Below are 19645 nucleotides of genomic sequence, written 5' to 3' on the forward strand. Positions count from 1 at the left end.
ATGTTAGTGCAGACACAAGAGACTACAGATGCTGGAATCTGGGGAGCTCAGTGGTCAGACAGCATCTGTGGAGGTAAAGGGATCATTGATGTTTTACGTGGTGATCCTGTACTCTTGACTCAAAGCTGCAGCTATCACAATCCTAGTGAGGTACTGGAGTTGTTTAACCATGGTCACACGCACAGTGAAATCACGCCATCCAGACAGATCATTCCGTACATCTAAGCAGATCAAGGAGGTAAACAGGAAAACAGGTGCACAAGGACCACATGAAGATAAGGAATTCATCTTAAGCATGAGGTCCATTCAAAAGTCTGATAAGTGGAATAGAAGCTGGCCTTGAATCTGGCAATGAATGCTTTTGTATTTTCTGTCCAAATTCAGCAGAGAGAAGAGAGATCTGACAGGCTGAAATAATATTTCTTTCCCCTGTTGGAGGTATCTATATTAGGTGGCATTATTTCAGAGTAAAGGGTTGTCTGTTTTGGAGGGAGGTGAGGAGAATGTTCTTCTCTTAAAGGATGTGAATTTTTGGAATTCTCCAACCCAAAAACCAGTGGAGACAGAATCAAGGGAAAGCATGAGGGTGTGGGTAAAGGGGTGTTAAACCCAGACTGCATCAACTGTGCTATGGAAAGGGAGGGAAGGTCAGAATCAGGTTTAATATCACATGAATAGGTTGTGGAATTTGTTATTTTGTGGCAGAACTACATTGCAATTTATTGTAACTATAAATTATAATAAGTATGCATAGTGTGTGTGTATATATATATATATATATATATATATATATATATATAGTGTAGAAAGAGAAGAAAAATTACTGAGTGTTCGTGAGTTTACTGCCCATTCCGAAATCTGATGGCAGAGGGGAAGAAGTTGTTCCTGAAGTGTTGAGTATGAGGGCATGTCCTGGGTGATGGATCAAGGGTGGACTAACCCATATTTGCTTCTGTTCCATTTCTCATTCCATTCTCTCACACTATCCTCCCTTTATCCAGCTCTCCCTTTCGTTCCTAGGGTGATCTTACAACCCAATAACATTAGAATAAGGGGTTGACCCTCCATGCAATTAATATTTTAATTTTTTTTCAGGATCTAGGTGCCATTCATTCTCAAATGCCTAGAAAAGCTGATGATTTTCAGTAGGATTTTCCAAGTTATAGACCCAGTGACAAAGAAGGACTGTCAATATATTTCCAAATTCAGTAACCTAGAGGGGAGCTCGGTAATTGGTGGAGTTCCCATTACCTGTTATCTTTGCCCTCTGTGGTAGATGTTGAGGGTTTGGGAGGTGCTTTCAGAGTAATCCAGGCTAAGAAGAGCACTGCCTTTCACCAGTGGTCCACACTTCAACCATTTTACAGCAGTGGTAGCAATAATCTTTGGTTCAGGTGAAGTCTGGGTGTCAAGCAGGCAGGTAGTTGTGCACCATTCCAAATGGTGTATAACTTCTTCAGAGCTGTTGGTGATGCATTCCTGCTGTCAAACTGAGAGCATTGTATCACGTACCTGACTTTTCCTTTCAGATGTTGAAAATTTAGGGTGTCTAAAGGAGGGCAACAAATCAAAATGAAGATTTTTTAAAAACAACTATCTCCAACTACACACCCCGCCATTACACTAACTTCAACCGGCCCCAAACATGCCCCGGTTTGTCACACATGCTACCTGAACTTCTCACATTTCTCCTATTCCACAATCTCTCTCGTCCCTTCTCTCCCAGGCCAAATCCATTCTTGCCATCATCCTGCAGAACACCAGAAATCACAGGCATCCAGTTGCAAAAACAACCCGCTACTATCATCTTATCGAAGCCAATTTCAAATTTAATTAAACGATGTGCCGTGTATCTCATGGGTTCTATCCTTTTGGACCAGTCTCCCTTGTGGGATATTGCCAAAGTCTTACTGAAATTTGTCTAAACCACACCTAATGCACTCTCTCCTCTTCAATATTTTTCTTACTTCAAGTTTAATCAGTTTGCTCAGAGACTCCCAACTCCACCCTTCTCCTGCATGACATGCTGTGTCTGCCCGTCATCCCTCACCTACCAAGACAGGTAGATAAGTCACCCAGACCAGATGGACTGCATCCCAGGATTCTGAAAGAGGCAGCGGAAATGACTGTGGATGCATTCGTATGATCTTTCAAGAATGACTGGGTTCTGGAAAGGTTTCAGAGGTCTGGAAAATTGCAAATGTCTCTGGAACCATTCCAAATGTTACTCCACTCTTTAAGAAGAAAGGCAAAAGACAGAAAATTATAGCCCTAGGCCAGTTAGCCTGACTTCAGTAGTTGGCAAGGTGTTGTAGTCCATTATTAAGGACAAGGCTTCAGGGTACTTGGGGGCACATGATAAAATAGGCCAAAGTCAGCATGGTTCCTTATGGAGAAATCTTGCCTGACAAATCTGTTGAAATTCTTTGAGGAAATAACAGGCAGGATAGACAGGGTGTTAAACACATGAGGCTGTTTAGAGGCCATGGCATTACAGGAAAGAATGGATAGGAGATTGGATGATTGGCAGGAGGCGAAGAGTGAAAACAAAGGGGGACTTTTCTGCTTAGGTGCCAGTGATTAGTCGTGCTACGCGGGGCTGTGTTGGGACCACTTCTTTTCGCATGATATGTCAATTATTTGAATGACGGATTTGATGTCTTTATGGCCAAGTTTACAGATGATACACAGATAGGTGGAGAGGCAAATAGTGTTGAGGAAGCAGGGAGTCTGAAAAAAGACTTGGATTAAGAGAATGGGCAAAGAAGTAGCAGATGGAATACAGTTTAAGGAAATGTATAGGCATGCTCTTTGTAAGAATGCATAAAGGAATAAACATGTATTTTCTAAACCAGAGCAAGTTCAGAAATCAGAGGTGCAAAGGTACTTGGGTGTTCTCGTTCTGGATTCACTAAAGGTTATCAGTGTTGTCAGTGCTAAGGAAGGCAAAATCAATGTAAGCATTAATTTTGAGAGGACTAGAACATAAAAGCAAGGATATAATGCTGAGGCTTTATGAGGCATTGGTCAGACTGCACTTGGAATACTGTGAGAGATTTGGGTCCTTATCTAAAGAAAGGATGTGCTGGCATAGGAGAGGGTGCAGAGGAGGTTCGCAAGAATGATCCCAAGAATGAAAGGGTTAACATATGAGCATTTGTTTGCTCTGGGCCTGTGCTCACTGGAGTTTGGAGGGGAAATCTCACTGAAACCTGTCAGATATTGAAAGCCTAGATAGAGTGGATGTCGAGAGGCTGTTTCCTATGGTGGGGATATCTGAGATCAGAGGGCACCGCCTCAGAATACAAATACATCCCTTTAGAATGGAGAGGAGGAGAAATTTCTTTAGCTAGAGGGTGATGAATCTGTGGAGTTCATTGCCACAGATGGCTGTGGAGGCCAGGTCACTGAGTATATTTAAAGCAGGTTTGCTAGGTTCTTGATTAGTCAGGGTATCAAAGGTTACAGGGAGAAGACTTTATAAAACTTTATGCAACTTTATAAAGCTCTGGTTAGGCCACATCGAGAGCATTGTGTACATTCCTCTAGCCCACTAGAGGAAGATGCTGAGGCTTTGGAGAGGGGGCAGAAGATGCTGCCCGGTTTAAAGGGCATGTGCTATCATGAGAGGGTTGTTTTCTCTGGAGCACCAGAGGCTGAGGGAGATCTAACAAAGGTTTATAAAATTTGGAAAGGCATAGAGTGAACGTAGACGTAGTGAATATTGAAGCAAAGTATTCATTAAGTACCTCCGCTATCTCCTCCGGTTCCATACACACTTTTCCATTGTCACACTTGATTGGTCCTATTCTCTCACATCTTATCATCTTGCTCTTCAATGCTTATAGAATGCCTTGGGGTTTTCCTTAATCTTGTCCACTAAGGCCTTCTCATGGCTCCTTCTGGCTCTCCTGATTTAATTCTTAAGCTCCCTCCTCCTAGCCTTATAATCATATTGTTACCTAGTTTTTTAAACCTTTCGTAAGCTCTTCTTTTCTTCTTGGCTAGCTTTACAACAGCCCTTGTGCAACACTGATCCTGTACCCTACCATCCTTTCCATGTCTCATTGGAACGTACCTACTCAGAACCCCACGCAAATATCCCTCGAACGTTTGCCATGTTTTTTCAGTTGTGATCACTGTCTCCAAAATGCTCTCCAAGGCAATTTCCAGTCTTAGCCTGGAACCATCACATTTGAAAAGATATATTTGAAGAACAATGCTGACTTTCTGCTGTATATATTCAGTGGATTTAAGCTTCTAATTATTGAAACATTCACTTGGACAAACTGAACCCATCTTGTTTTACTTGGGTGCCTCATCTTTAGTTGCCAGTATAAGTTTGGATTGAAAGGTTAATTAATCCCTGTAAGTTACCATTTATTTTGGGGATGATAGGAGAATCAGGGTGGAGTTGTTGCACTGAGAGGAGGGTAACTGAAAATCAACTCTAGGGACTGTTGGGATTACGGAAAGGCAGCACAGATTAAATGGGCCTTGACAAAAGGCCTGTGAGCCTGGTTCTCATTACACAGGTGAAAGGGGGAAGTTTAAAGGAGATGAGTGAAGCAAATTGGGTGCTTGATGGGCTGCCGGGGTGGTGGTAAAAACATACCATGATACCGTTAAGAGGCAGTTAGATAGACAATAGCATGCGGGGAATTGGGTGGGGGTGAGTGACGGAACAGGTACACACAGAAAAGATTTAGTTTAATTTGACATTATGAGCAACACACTGCGGGGTGAAGGCCCTGTTCCTCCACTGTACTGTGCCATGTTCTATAACAAGTTGTGCAACAGTGTCAAATATCCATTTTAGTTCTACTTCTGTAATTATAAATTTCATAGAAGTCCCAGAGTGCCTTCAATTACATTTCCCTCTAGCAATGTGTTCTGTCTGGTTTCTCTGAATGAAAGTGTACAATGGGGATTGTGTGGGTATAAAGTGTACTATTTTCTGTTGTGAAAAATCAGTCTTCCATGAAGAGAAAACTCCAGTTATACCATTTTCACAAAAAGGCAGATCTGGAGGATCACAAACATGAGAAATGCTGGAAGTCCAAATGAGGCCACACTCAGGTTAGAGGAACAACACCTTATATTCCATCTAGGTGGCCTCCAACCTGATGACATGAACATCAATTTCTCAAACTTCCAGTAATTGCCCCCCCTTCACCATTCCCCTTTCACCTTATCTCCTCATCTCCTTACCTGCCCATTACCTCCCAATGGTGCTCCTCCCCTTTCCCTTACTTCCATGGTCTTCTGCCCTCTCCTATCAAATTCCTCTTCCAGCCCTTTATCTCTTTCACCAATCAACTTCCCAGCTCTTTACTCACCCCTCCGCCAGTTTCACCTATCACCTACCACCTTGCAATTCTCCCTCCCCTCCCTCCACCTTCTTACTCTGACTTCTCTTTCTTTCCAGTCCTGATCAAGGGTCTCGGCCCAAAATGTCAACTGTTTACTCTTTTCCATAGATGCTGCCTGGCCTGCTGAGTTCCTCCAGCGTTTTGTGTCTGTATATCTGGAGGATTTACTAGAGGTCACTTTGTTCCAAGAAGTGTTGGGAGTTACATTGACACCATCTTTGAGCTGCAAATTTGTGGCATTTGGAAAACAATTTCCTTATAAGTGACAATAGCAACACCCTGGGAATGAAACTCATCCTAGGCTGTAGAATAAATGGTCGCAGGTACTGGCAGCCACCTTTTGTAAACCTGCCCATTAAACCAGCAGTGGAACTGCAAATATCAGTTTCTGCTGCCTCTCAAGACTAGTTTAAGTTGATCATTCCAGCCACTTCAAAATTAGTACTTGCTGCACCATACACCAGGCACTCTCGTCAGTTACCTGATGAGGTGACCGTAGCCTTTGGCCACGAGCAGCTGTCGTCAGAGAGTGTTTCAGCCCTTGACCACGACACTCTCTGGCTGATGGAGCAGCAGTGACTTCCAGCTCAGCTCCTCTGATTTCTGTGCTACACATGGGTTCAGATCTATCTCCTCTCTCAGCACACTAAACAGAAGTTAGATGCCTTCCACTGGGGAAATATTAATAAGTATGTCACAAGCCAATCTGCCACAAAACTCATGTCCTATAAGTAATGATAATTACCACTCTGAGTTACTCAAAATTTACCTTAGCCTTCAGTCCACTTAATAATTCAACAAGAGCTCCCTAGAGTAGGCATTTCCAAAGATCCATAACCAGTCAAAATTCCTTCACGTATCAGTCTTAAATAACAAACAGAAATGGAAACCAAAGTCTGGAAACACTCGTTACCTCTCTTTCTTAAAAACTCCAGATCTATTCTATTCACCAATTGAATCTATTAAGGAACTCCAGAATCTGTTCACGTTCCCCATAAATCAATCCAGTGATGTAGGGAAGCTTCACCTCAAATATAACCCTCTCTTGAACAAGGAGACTGGAACTGCACAGTACCTAGCCTCAGCATTGCCCTCTTCTACGAAAACGTTTGCACTCCATTGCTGTAGCGGAAAAAGGTCCACACTGGCTGTCTTCCTAAAAACGTGTACCTACATGCTACCTCTCATTTTAGCTCACCCCAAATCTTAATTATTCTGCTTTTCTATACTTCTTACCAAAACAGGTAACCTTGTACATTATCTGCCATCGATTCACTCAGTCTGTGGCCCTTTGTAGACATTGCACATCATTCTCAATTGGCTTTCACATTATTTGTGTATGTGATTAGGCCACATCTGAAGTGTCACAAAATGTTCTGGTCGCCCCACTGCAGGAAGGATGTTAAGCCTTTGGAGAGGGAGCAGAAGATGTTTACCGGGATGCTGCCTGCTTTGCTTTAGAGGGCATGTGCTATCATGAGAGGCTGGGTAAACTTGGGTTGTTTTCACTGGAGCGGCAGAGGTTGAGGGGAGATCTGACTGAGGCTTATACAATTATGAGAGGCATAGACAGAGTAGACAGGGAGTATCTGTTTCCCAGGGTTGAAATGTCTAATACTCCATGGCATGCATGGGGAGGGGGGAATGTTAGATTCAAAGGGGAATTGATGTTTAGATAGGCACATGAATGTGAGGAAGATGGAGGGATATGGACATTATGTAGGTAGGAGGAATTAGTATTTGGATGTTTTCAATTTGCTTTTTAGCTGGTTCCTCACATTGTGGGCTGAAGGGCTTGTTCCCATCCTGTTCTATGTATTCAAGTTTGCAAGTAACACCCTACATTGCACAGAAACCTTTCATTATTAAATGCAGTTGAAGCTCACAGTCTTTATTCTTCCAACTATCTCACCAGTTATACCCCATTTTGCTTCTTGTGTAATGAACAAATTTAACTAATATCTTGGAGGGAGGGGTACAGGAGTAGTAGTAATTATTCACATGAGCTCCCCCAAGATTACTCAGTGAAGGTAAGACAAGATGATATAGGACCCAGTCAGTCAGCTCATTCCATCATGGCTGATTTATTATCCCCCTTAACCCCATTCTCCTCATAACCTTTGATGCCCTGACTAATCAAGAACCTATCAACCTTTATTTTAAATATACTCAGTGACTTGGTCTCCACAACTGTTTGAGGCAATGAATTACACAGATTTACTACCCTCTGGCTAAAGAAATTGGAGAGGGAGAGAGAGTGAGCCTTATATTTTACTGAGGCAGTGGGAAATATAATGAGATGTCCATTGAGGGAGGCTGCTCCCTGTAATATCAACATCGCTCAGAGCAATTGCTGTACCAAGCTGTTTTGCCTCTGTATACAGTGCTTTCTATGGTGTAATGATAAAAATTAGTAAGGGTTGCTCGAGACCTGCCAGATTTCAGTAGATTCACAAGATTCTGGTAGTCCTATAATTTAACAAGCTTAAACATCAGTCTGCCTTGACTCGTTGTTCCAAATACACCATTCGTCAATTTTCTTTATAATTAGGTGCTCTCCACACCTCTTTCTGCAAAGTTGCCCTGTATGTCAGAAGGATTCAATTAATGCAAAGTAGTTTATTGATGCATAGTAAGCTCATGAAAATACTCTGTAGAGACAAGCACAAGGTGGTGTCTAGTACCCAAGTTCCATGCCACTGATCAGCTAAACATGAAAAGTCCTCAGAGGATCACAAGGTACATTTTTGGGAGGGATCAGCAATGAAAGATCTTAGTGACCTATTATAAATAGAATGCAAGTATAAAAATGCCACCATATTTTGTTTAAAAAGTTTATTACAAAATGTTAAAGAAACAAACCTTGGTCACCTTAAACAGTAAAATACTTTGTTCATAGCTCTTAAAATATTCGTGTGTGATGCATACAAATAGCAACTAATGATCAAAGTTTACAATAAAGGAAATTAGAAGTGGTTTTAAATACATGCGTCATATGCAATAGTTGGTGTATAACATGCCCACTAATGCACTAGACAGTGAAGACAAAATTAAAGTGAACACTAAATACTTGATAGATAATAAACAGACCTTTATCTCTCCCCATCATTCCTATTAAATTGACTAATGAAATACTGTATGCCATATGTCCCACTTGTTTAAAATAGTGTAGAAAGCTTTATCACATTAAAAACAGTTTCTCCCATAGAAGTTGTGTTCATTGAAATAATATTGGCAAGTTTCATTGCACCATAACAGTAATTAACAAGAACCAGCAGTCAGGCGAGGAAGCTAGCTGACATCAAGCTTCCAAACACAGGGCAGATAACTGCTTACCCCTAAGTGGAGCCTTACACCCACTGAAAAGGGCTTTAAATAGGAGAACCTCTTGGCTGTAGCTAGTTTTAACCACTACTCATTGAAGGAAATACATGGACAAGTGATCTTTTCAAATATGCAAATACAGCTCAGAAAAGTTCATTTCCATTTGCACTGAAAATTCAGGAAGTGAAACCTGCACCTGCAGGAAGGTTGGGTCTATGAGTATTTAAAATGGAAGCTGAATAAGAGAGGCACAGGTCATGTTGATAAGGTTCAATGAAGGTAAAAGCTGGACTATTTGCTGTATAAGTAAAGACCTGATAGATCAAACATCATTTACAGCCCAGAAAAATACTTATTTTGCTGTATTGAATGACTTGGATTCTGCTCATTAAATATGAAATGGTTTAATTATGTGTGCTTGTCTACAGATAACTTCTCCAGTGCTGGGTGGGCGAAAATGTTGCCCACTTTTTCTTTATAGTATAATTTGTTCCTCAAGTGTGTTACACTTGCAGCCCATCAAGTGCTGGTTCGATAATCATTCCAGAGTGTATACCTTACACGGTATTAAACAGCAGCTCAAGATGCAACAGGATGAACTTGACTGGTTACAGAATACACTTGACACTGAGTAAGGCTTTATCCTGCAACTCCTGACTTGCTGATACTGACCAAGTCATTTCATAGAACTCAGGACAGTTGAAACAAACTATAGCAAGATTTGCTGCAGCTACAGAAAGTCAGGATTTGTCACAGATTGTGTCTTTAACCAGTTCATATATTAGTCTAAATTTATACACAAAGCATTTAAAATATTATCTCTATAGTATTCTGCTGCAAGTTGATTAGCTATTAAATTGCTAGGTAACTCCATTTTATTGAAGGTTGGGTTACATAAGATAATCAATAGATCAAAGATATGAGGGTAATGAAATTAGTCACTGTTGCAATATAGAAAATGCAGCAGCCATTTTGTGCATAGCACATTTTCACAGATAAGGTTATAATGATTCCGTCATGGTGGGGATGGGGCACAGGGTCCACAGAAATCTAATTAACACTTTGCTATTCAAAGCACCAGGGTAGGCCAATTGTTTATCATTTTTCTCAATTCTAATTAACTAAGGACTAATAATCAATTTAGATTATTGATCAAATAAAATTAATGGCAAGGTTAATGTACTGCCAGATCAATTGGACGGAAAGCAAAGTGTGATTTTAAACAAAACAGTACAAAGATTTAAAATTACAGCGTCAAAAAGTTCCTTGTCAGAGATAATTTCCCAGTACAACATCCTAATAGAATTCTGCCCCTCTCTTCTGAACAGCCAGCACTGAATACAGGCAGAACAGGTCAACTATTCAACAGGTCTGAACCCAGTGTCAGGATATTTGACTGTAGGGAAGTAACATCACTAATATCCAAATAAGCATAATCACCGGAATTGCTAGAAAGCAGATGCTGGAATATTCCCTTGATTTTTCTCCTTGACATGTACATTGCTGACACTAAATATAAAGGACTGATAACTCCATGCAGATCAGAAATCAATCTAGTATGTTTCCATTCTCTCCGGCTGAGTGCAGGGTAGGTGGTTGAAGATGTGCAGTCTGGTGGTCTTTTCCAAGACTGAACAGACATTTTAATTCTATCATGTTTCTCCAGTACTGGAGGGATAGTTAGCACATTAACACACATTAATAGATTTGAGTTTAAGATGTATCCATATTGACCTATGCTATGAAGATCACATCTCTGCCATTTTCAAGAAATGCACTATGCGTTAAAATATTTAAAGGTGCTTTTAGTGTTCAGCTGAATAAATATGAACTTTGCAGTGTGTAGACAATGCCAGGACTCGATGTGCATATAATACATCTGGTCACATTCATTTTGTCTAGCAACCATCTCATACTACTGTGCAGGATTCGAGTCTTAAAACAAAGTATGCATGTGGAATGTTACAGTGACTTACCTCACAGAATAAGTTAATATTTTGCTATATATATATATTCCAGGATAGGAGAGAATGGAAACCCAGAATTTTAAATATCCAGAACTTAAACAGTTTAATGAAATGTTTTGGCTTTGTATTGAACATCAAGACAAAGTGACATGGTGATATTGCTGACAATACTGATCAGTTCTGATCACGACTGAGTGTTGCACTAAAAAGTCCGTTCAATGCAAAAGCACATTGTGACCAAAATGGATTTACCACCACAAGAGTATTAAATTACTCTAAGAAAGTTTTACTGTTCCCTCTGTTTGGTATTCAAGTATATTTTACTCAAACAGTCCAAGAATAGTTAATATCTGTGTGGCTATCTCCACAAATTAAACCCATCAACAAAACTAATTTCCTAACTTCAAATTCTTGGAATGGTTAATGTTTATTATTGCATGGAAAGTAACGCATTACGTGCAAATGGTGTTAACTGGACAGTTAAATATTAAGACTAGATCAAAAGAAATTTGCACAGTATACCACACTGAAGTTCTTTACATCACAAATTATAAACAAAGATTTAACTTGCTTATAACAAAGCTCAAAAGAAATCAAGTTAATGCCATATTAAATCTTAAGACAATATTGTTGTACAAATAATAGGAGTACAAAAAAGTGAAATATTTTAGCCGCTAATGTTACAAAAGGAGTTGGGATGGGAATGGCAGCAAATATCACTTGCAAAAGTTCAGTGAAATGAGTACAGTACCAGTGACTGCAGTAGATCCCTCTAGTGCATGGCACATTGAAACACCAGCTACTTACAGGTAATTCTTTCTTATAAGGACTTGCACCAAGTTACTACTAGTCAATACAACCTTTAAAGTATTTAGTGAAAACTGCACCACAAATTGAGCTGGTGGAAAAACATTTTTGTGAGGACAGGTCATCCCTTTCACACAAAGCAGGCACAATCTTGTACTCAACTACTGGCATTTGCACATCTCCTGAAGATGCACTAGCATTTACCCGGTTTGGCAAGTGGGTTGTGGGGGAGGGGCCACTGAAGGAAGGAACTGGTGTAACTAGAACTGACTTTGAACTTGCATAATGGTTTGAGGAATTCCAGGTTCATATTAGAAATCTGAAAATAAGCAAAGGATGCCTTTTCAGAGGATACTATGTTCTAATACACTTAAAAGGGAACAATGGAATTTTTGGAGATCTCAGCAGTCATTTTGCAAGAGGTAGTCAGGTTTGATAATTTGTGGAATTTAAGTTTGGTATCACATCATCCCCTGTTCTGCTACTCGACTTCTGCTAGCTGGACTTTCATCCCTGGCACAGGAAACATTAACTTTGCTGCCAGAACTTAAAGCTGTTCATAATTATGTAAATGTCTAAATAAAGTTTCCATAACACCTTTGTGTAGCAATGAACAAAGCATTTCATTACTGAGATTCAAATGAAGATCCATTTCAACTCATTCGTCATTAGTACCAAGTCAATGTCATAACATCCAAATTAGAGATTTACAAGCAACAAAATCCGAGACCCAATGTCAGAATGTTTTAAAGGAAATGCAAAAGAGCTGCCCGTTGGATTCTGGAGAATTGGACCTGAACTTGCAATGAGACAGAAGCAGTGATAGATTCACCCCACTCATCATCTCCTCACTACAGAAAACAAGGCAGCTGCTCAGAGAATTTGGCATTTTAGCTGTCTGCCCACATCCACAATTCAATCTGCCAATCAGAATTAGCAGCGAGTATTGCAAAAGGTTTACTCTCCCTACTGAAGCAGTGAAGCAAATGCCAGTGTGTAAAATAAGGAGATTGTCCTTCAAAATCAGAAATAAGTACATTTGGTCCTTAGTTTCACTAAGCACACTACTGAAGTCATTGATGCAAATCATGCATCTGGTCTTTTCTGAAGATTTTGCTATTTCTCCAGTGAATGTCAACTCATGCAAATAGGAAATTCTCTTAACTATTTCATATGTAACCATTTTAGATTATAGAAGGGATCAAAAGACTCAGGCCTGACAACAACTGAGTCATCCGACTAGATTAGTTATTCCTGTCAGCAAAAGATCCAAATAATTTCAGTAACAGTAAAGATTGGGATGGTGGGTGGGGAGGGTGTTTGAATCTCATCCAAAAGAAAGCACATCTCTCATAACAAATAAATGCCCTCCCTGCCAATAGGTGTTGGGAAGGAAATTGTGCTCACTGGGAGGTACACAAGTATTCAAATGTAGCAAAGGCAATGCCAATAGTAGCATGCACTGCTAGTGATTGAGAATCCACTGACAGGTCGTTATCCTCAGGGATTTAACAAAAAAATTCATTTACATTTAACAATAACCCTTCAGAGTGCCAGAATAAAGATAAACTCAAGTTTGTGAACTGTGGCTGAAGTGAAATTCCAATTTGGCAGAGTTCCAGATAATGAACTGGCTCAGGAGGTTCACATTTTTCCAACCGAATGGCACCTAGCGCATTCCTCCATGTCGGCCATCGTTCCCAATCCCTCCTTTCATTCCCTCCTGCTCCACAGACTTCAAGAGTTCCTCAACCCACTTTAGTTCTGCAGTTAATGCATCATAACGGGTTTCTAGTTTAGTATATTTTCGCTTTAGGATGTTGGTAGACAGCATGGTTGATTTGACTTCATCCTGCGCCTGCTTCCTCAAGGTTTCTGTCTTGCGCAACTCATTTTTAATGTGCCCAAGGTCCTGGCTGATGCTTTCATTCTCTTCTTTATACCAAGATTCCTTCTCATCGTAAATAGAGACAAGGGCATCAATGTCCTCTTTGAAGGACTTCTTGTTTCTCACCAGCTCCTGAATGCTTTCTTCTACTGCAGTGATTTCTTCGAGCACTTTGGAGAATCTCTCAAAGTTGACATAGGTGTTGTTTGGAGGCATGCTGGAGTGGGATTTGATTGTGTACTCCTTGAGGCGTGTTGTCTTCAGTCTACGACGCTCTGGCTTCTTGCCGTTATCCTCCCGTCTCACATTCCTTCTCTTGATCACCTGCAGATGGGTGAAGAGGAATAAGATGTTAAATTGGGTACTTCTCCTTTAATCAAGTTCTGCACCATTTCAAGGCACTTAACTGAACCTACCTGCATGCACTGCGTACTTCAACATTTCTAAATATCATTATACTGTCCAGCCTCCCATCTTGTATCCTGTATAAACAAGCTCTGGTACCTGAATACCTACTCACTTTAGTTTACTGATCTACTCTGGCTGAGAAATGAACCTCAGGGTAGTATATAATGACAAGCTTCAAAGTAAACTTATTATCAAAGTAGGTTACGAGCTCCTCAGGTTGAAACTTACATCCTCATTTTCAAATCTATTGATTCCATCTGTAACATTTTCTAATGCTTCAAATTCGAGGACTATACTCTGACACTTTAGATTTTTTATAGTTTATAGTTTGAGATGACTGGAACTTAAATTCTGACATTTTCTCCATACTAGGTAATTCTTAACACTTTGCATCTTTTACATACTCAAGTTTGAGTAACTATCTTGCAATCTGCTATGTGACTAGAAACCACATATTTATAACTTACAGATGATTTATCATATTAAAATAGTGGTGGGGGGGCCAATAAAACTTCGGCACGTTGTAATACTTGACTGATACTACTAAACACAGGTAGTGTTCTGGAGTGAATCATACTGCTTGAACATCACTACAGGCAGGGTAGAAGTCTTTGTTAGTTAGCAATTTGTTAGTTCCTGGTCATTTAGCAACAACACGAACAAGTAAGCTGTGTTCCCCACAGAATATCAAAGTGTAATTATTGGACCTCTACGATACAAACACAAAATAAAATAATTACCTTAATCCATGGATGTTCAAGACTATCACCAATGGTCATTCGTTTTCTGAAAGAAAGGCAAAAGATGAAAAATTGCACACATATTGACGGATACACAGGTCTCCACATTCTCTAACTAATCAATCAAAGTACTCTGTTCATTACAGGCACAACTGATACTTGCATTTGCCTACCACTAATTTGGCAAAAGGTGGTTCTTACTTGGGGTCTTTCACCAGAAGTCTGCGGATGAAATCCTTTGCCAGTTCACTGGTGTTACAGAAGTACTCTTCATCAAAGTCATAGTTCACAGCAGAAATGTTTGTCAGGGTTTCTTGCTTGGTTTCACCCAGGAATGGAGAAGCACCACTCAAACTGGAAATAAGAGGGAAGAATTGCACTTAATATCAACATATCATTCCATCAGCTGTCTCTTCTGAAAATATTAAGGACAGTACACCTCTGAACCATAAAGTCAAATAATTTTAAGAGTATAGCAGGCATATGGCAGATTCACTTCTAATTTCCAAGGGAAATATATTGAGAATTCAATTTTCTGGTAAAGGTTTCAGAAATCCAAATCACGTCATGCCAGAAAAAAGCACTTGCCTCAAAAACAGAAGAGAAAGGGAAATACTTCAACTATTTCATACCAATCAGTAAAAAGTATTAACAATCACAAGCAGGACAGTGTGAAAAACTGTTGTAAATGGAAGTTACTTTGTGATTTAGTTTCATAGGGGAGTGGCAAGAAAACCCAAAGATAAGTTTTTCACAGAAGTGATTACATGAAATAAAAAAATTGAAGTCTAAAATTAAGTGTTTTGATAAGAGTCCACGGAAAAACAAAGGATTCGTAACAAGATATTTGGTTAAGCCAAGCCAATCAACAAATATATCTATGGAAGATGTAAAAAAATCAGTTTTCAGATTTCATAATCAAGCCCGAGCCAATTCTGTATGAAAGTCCCAACTAACAATATCTACAATGCACCTCTTCTACAGTCCCTTACCTCAAGATCCTTTTTGCACTTAGCGCAAACCTATGCCCTATATTCTTAAGCACCTCTGCCAAAGGAAAGGTTTCTGCTCTCTACAACCCACCTTTGTCCCTCAATTCTGAATCAGGTGCCCCCCTCAGCACCCCCCGTTTCAGGGAAATCAGACCCTCCAGTCTTTCCTCACACTGAAACATTCCACCCCAACAATAACCTGGCAAATCTCCTCTGCACCCTCTCCAGTACAATTTCATTCCTTTTAATAGTGTACTGACTAGAACTGTACATGATACTCCAGTGACCCAAAGCCATTTTTAAAAAGATTGAACCAAGATCTCTCTGCGCTTATACTCCATCTTGATTAATGAAGCCAAGCATCCCATTTTTCACCACTATCTACTTGTATTGTCACCTCCAAAGATCCTTAAGCTTGTACACCAAGGTTTCTTCATTCCAATATACCCCCAAGGCACCTACCATTCATGGTATAAATCCTACCTTGATGAGAAGTCACAGCATTTATCAGGATTAAATTCCATCTGCTATTTCCCTGCCCAGTTTACCAACTGATAAAGATTATTCTGTAGCCCAAGATTACTTTTATCACAATCAATAGCAATGGTCATATCCTCTGCAAACTTAATCATATTATCACATCCAGGTTCTCAATGTAGATAACAAACAGCAGAAGTCTCAGCATTGATCTCTGTGGTACACTCCTAATCACAGGCTTCCATTCACAACAATAGCTCACCATCACCCTCTGCCTCCCATTCGTAAACATATTTTGGGTCCAATTTACCTTTGCTCCAACCTTTGGACTAGTATTTCAGTATTCAAAGATTTACTGATGTCCATGTAAAACCTCATCAACCACACTGTCCTCCATATATTAGTTTTCTTCAGAAAGCTCAATAAAACAGGACCTCCCACCAAATCTGGCAATTACTGCTCATCAATCATTTCTATTTAATTTTCCCTATTTGTTTGAAGCAGCTGCTTCTCAACTAATTGCCGGAATATAAGGCAAGATTACACCATATCCCACAAGTAATAATGGAGCAAAATTGGGTAAGTACCTGTTAAATTACCTTTGTGACCTAATGAACCAAAATAACCCTTGGTTAGCACTTAGTCCCTACCAACAAACATCCCAGTTATGATTTCTGGTTTAACTTGAGTTAGCTAACCTCAAACAAGTTATTAACAAAGCACTATAATTGGTGTTGACAGTTTTAGGCAGAAAGTGAAATAAAAAGATGACTTCTAGCTTGTAACCAGTGATTCCCACAGGAAATTACTCGTACTGGATTAGATATGGTCTAATCATCCAGGGTCAAATGCAGGAAAGGGAATGGGAGGAAGGCACGATGGGCAGAAGAACAAACTTGTACTCAAGTAGAAGGCTATGACATGACTGCAAAGATGGGGAAAGAAGTGAACAAAAAAAAAAATCAGTACAAATTCCAGTTATGCTATTGGGCATCCAGAAATGCTTTTGAGCTGCAGTCATGAACTTTGAAACTACTCCATGATCTCAACTGATCAATTGTCTTTATTGCCCTCAAGGAAAATACTTCTGCAAAACCAAACACGAATTGCAAACTGAGTCACACTATGCTCTTCGCAAGTTGAGGCATAACAGCCTTGATATACTTACAGAATGTAAGTGATAACACCAATGCTCCTGTAGCAAAGGAAAAATAAGATCTGGTTAGTTTAGAATATTCTGGACAAGTCTCAATATAGAATCAGCAATAGGATGTGTGATATGCTAAGTTAATTTAAGAAAAAAGTCTAGGTAAATCTGCTTTTAATTCTGTACATACAGCAACAATAGGTGACAGTATCAATTTAGCAGAACAGCAAAACGAGACAATGTCAGAAAGGATTCTTAATCTGTCGCAACGATGTTATGGAACTTTTCACAATAAAGTCAACCAAGGTTCATCAAACTTCTTCTGAAATCCTTCGGCCCATAAATTTGGAAATATAGGTGACAACTGTGCAATGCAGGACATCAGAAGTATTCTCATTTTTCGTGTAAACTATTGAAGAATGGCACAGCTGAAACCCAAGGATATGGCTTAACCCCAGTATTGCCTCACTTAGAAATGCTGCTAAGATACTACACCCAACACAATGATTATTTGCAACAGCTATATCTACAGTCATACCCATGGATCTGTATTACAGTGTAGAATGATGCCTTCAGTAAAGGGGATATCGAAAGGTAGAAGATTAAAGGATATATCCACTTTTTTTTCTTAAAAGAAAAACAATTTCATTACGGATGTGGGATGAACTTACCACATGTCTGCTTCTAAAGCCAAAGGCTCATAATTGACTATTTCAGGGGCTAAAAGAAAAAAAAGACAAAACGATGCTCAATAAGCTGCTATTTATCAAAAAACTGTCCTGCAATGACAGGGAGGAGAGAAAGAAGGAACAAATAATGCAGACTGTATGGTGGATAACCACAAAACAATGTTCTTTTTCTCAAACATACTTATCATTACAATGGTCAATGAACTTAGAGTGATGGAGCTCTCCTCAATCTTCTCTAAAAATCAAAGAATGTTTCAGACATCAAAACTTGGATGTCTCAAATTATTTTTGTTTAATGCTCATCATGATGAATACTTGAAACTGATTTGAGCATAAAGACAGGAATTCAATGGAATTGATTGAGGAAAGTTTAAAAACAAAGGTTAAATGGGGTTGCCGTTTGAGTAAAACACAAAAATTCAGATAAAACAAGTTCAAAGATTACAAGTCAAACATGCTCACATACATTGGCCCAGATATTCCTTTAAAGCCAAAACAAAGATTGTGCAATTAAAAATAATGCTTATGCTAAAGATCAGACCTCACCTACTGCCAGTTCTTTAGGAATCTGACAGGAAATCCAGTTTCTGGCAGAACTTTGTTAGCCCTGGAAGCACTTGATGCAACACTCCCCTTAAATGTCAATAATAGTTGATTGCCCAATATTCATCTCTTACTAGGCAGAAAAACAAGTTGCTTTTTACTCACAAAACTAACACTTTGACTTGAAACTGCACTCTTTAATACAGGATTCTGCAGACTCACTGCCTATTCAGAATACTGATCAGATATACTTCAACTCTTTTGCTCTGCAAAATGATTTCCAACAGGTGTATATCCACACTTAGCTCCTCTCTTGCTGCATGGTATGGAAGTGGATCACAGGTACTTTCAGAGAACACATGGTGAAAGGCTCAGAATCCTTGACTGTCTCAGTTTACAGGGGGCCATGTTCCTCAGACTTCTCCAAGGTACAGTATCTATGCAGGCCAAGCTGCATCAGTGCAATTCTCACTAGGTTGTGGCTCAAGACCTCAAATACAGCTTCATATACATGCCTGGACTACTTTGTCTTCAGGATCTCGATGACAACCTCTCTCAACAACCTGATCCAAATCATTTCAGGCTGACCTCGATCAGATGTTAGAATTTGCTACTCCCTGTGAAAGCAGCTAAGCTCTATATTCAAGGATAAAAGACAACCATTTTAGCTTACAGCCTTCAAGACATACATTGTCCGTAGATTTGCAAAGTGCAGGCTTGTATAGGCTACATTCATATACCAATCCTTCATGACTTCCCATGTAATCTCCTGCCACATGTACCTCAACAAGCTCCCGACTGAAGTACTATTCTCTAATGCTTCATCCAGAGTCCTCAAGTGAACTTTCCTCCTTCCATACCCCAATACCTTATCCAATTATTTGAATTCTTGAAACAAAGTTTCTCATAGTCTGTGCTGAAATTGCAGTGCTTATCAAGAAAGCCTGTCAATTTAGCTCTGAAAACCTTGCAAAATAAGACTGATTTGAGATTTAAAAACAGTATTGGGATGACAACACTGGCTTAAAGTAGCAAGGAATCTTTAGGCAATGTTAAAATAACATTTAAAATGCAAATATACAATTGAGCAGATGGGATGTGCTGAAGACTGGACAGTATATAAAAGAATGATTGAAAGGTAAAATTAAAAAAGGTGAGATGGAAATGCGAAAGTGATTAGTTTCTACAGAGACTTATAATAACAAAGTGAACACTGGACCTACAGAAAGTGACTCTGGGAATTAATGTTAAATAAATAGATGGCAGATGAGTTAAACAAGTATTTTGCTTT

General features: G+C 39.5%; 1 protein-coding gene across 4 annotated transcripts in view; it reads right to left on the bottom strand.

The window, feature by feature from the left end:
* Positions 1 to 11071: 11071 nt before the first annotated feature.
* The window catches only part of dapk3 (death-associated protein kinase 3), a 39137-nt gene continuing 30563 nt past the window's right edge, over positions 11072 to 19645 (bottom strand). For all 4 annotated transcript variants that reach the window (XM_073068803.1, XM_073068804.1, XM_073068802.1 and 1 more), the window contains exons 5-9: positions 17794 to 17842; positions 17144 to 17170; positions 14708 to 14860; positions 14507 to 14552; positions 11072 to 13682 (exon numbers count right to left, since the gene is read on the bottom strand). In XM_073068803.1, coding sequence (XP_072924904.1) covers positions 13140 to 13682; positions 14507 to 14552; positions 14708 to 14860; positions 17144 to 17170; positions 17794 to 17842 — 818 coding nt within the window. In that variant the 3' untranslated portion in view covers positions 11072 to 13139. The remainder of the gene's footprint in view (positions 13683 to 14506; positions 14553 to 14707; positions 14861 to 17143; positions 17171 to 17793; positions 17843 to 19645) is intronic.

Source organism: Hemitrygon akajei, chromosome 16 (assembly GCF_048418815.1).
Source record: "Hemitrygon akajei chromosome 16, sHemAka1.3, whole genome shotgun sequence".
Classification (NCBI taxonomy): Eukaryota; Metazoa; Chordata; class Chondrichthyes; order Myliobatiformes; family Dasyatidae; genus Hemitrygon; species Hemitrygon akajei.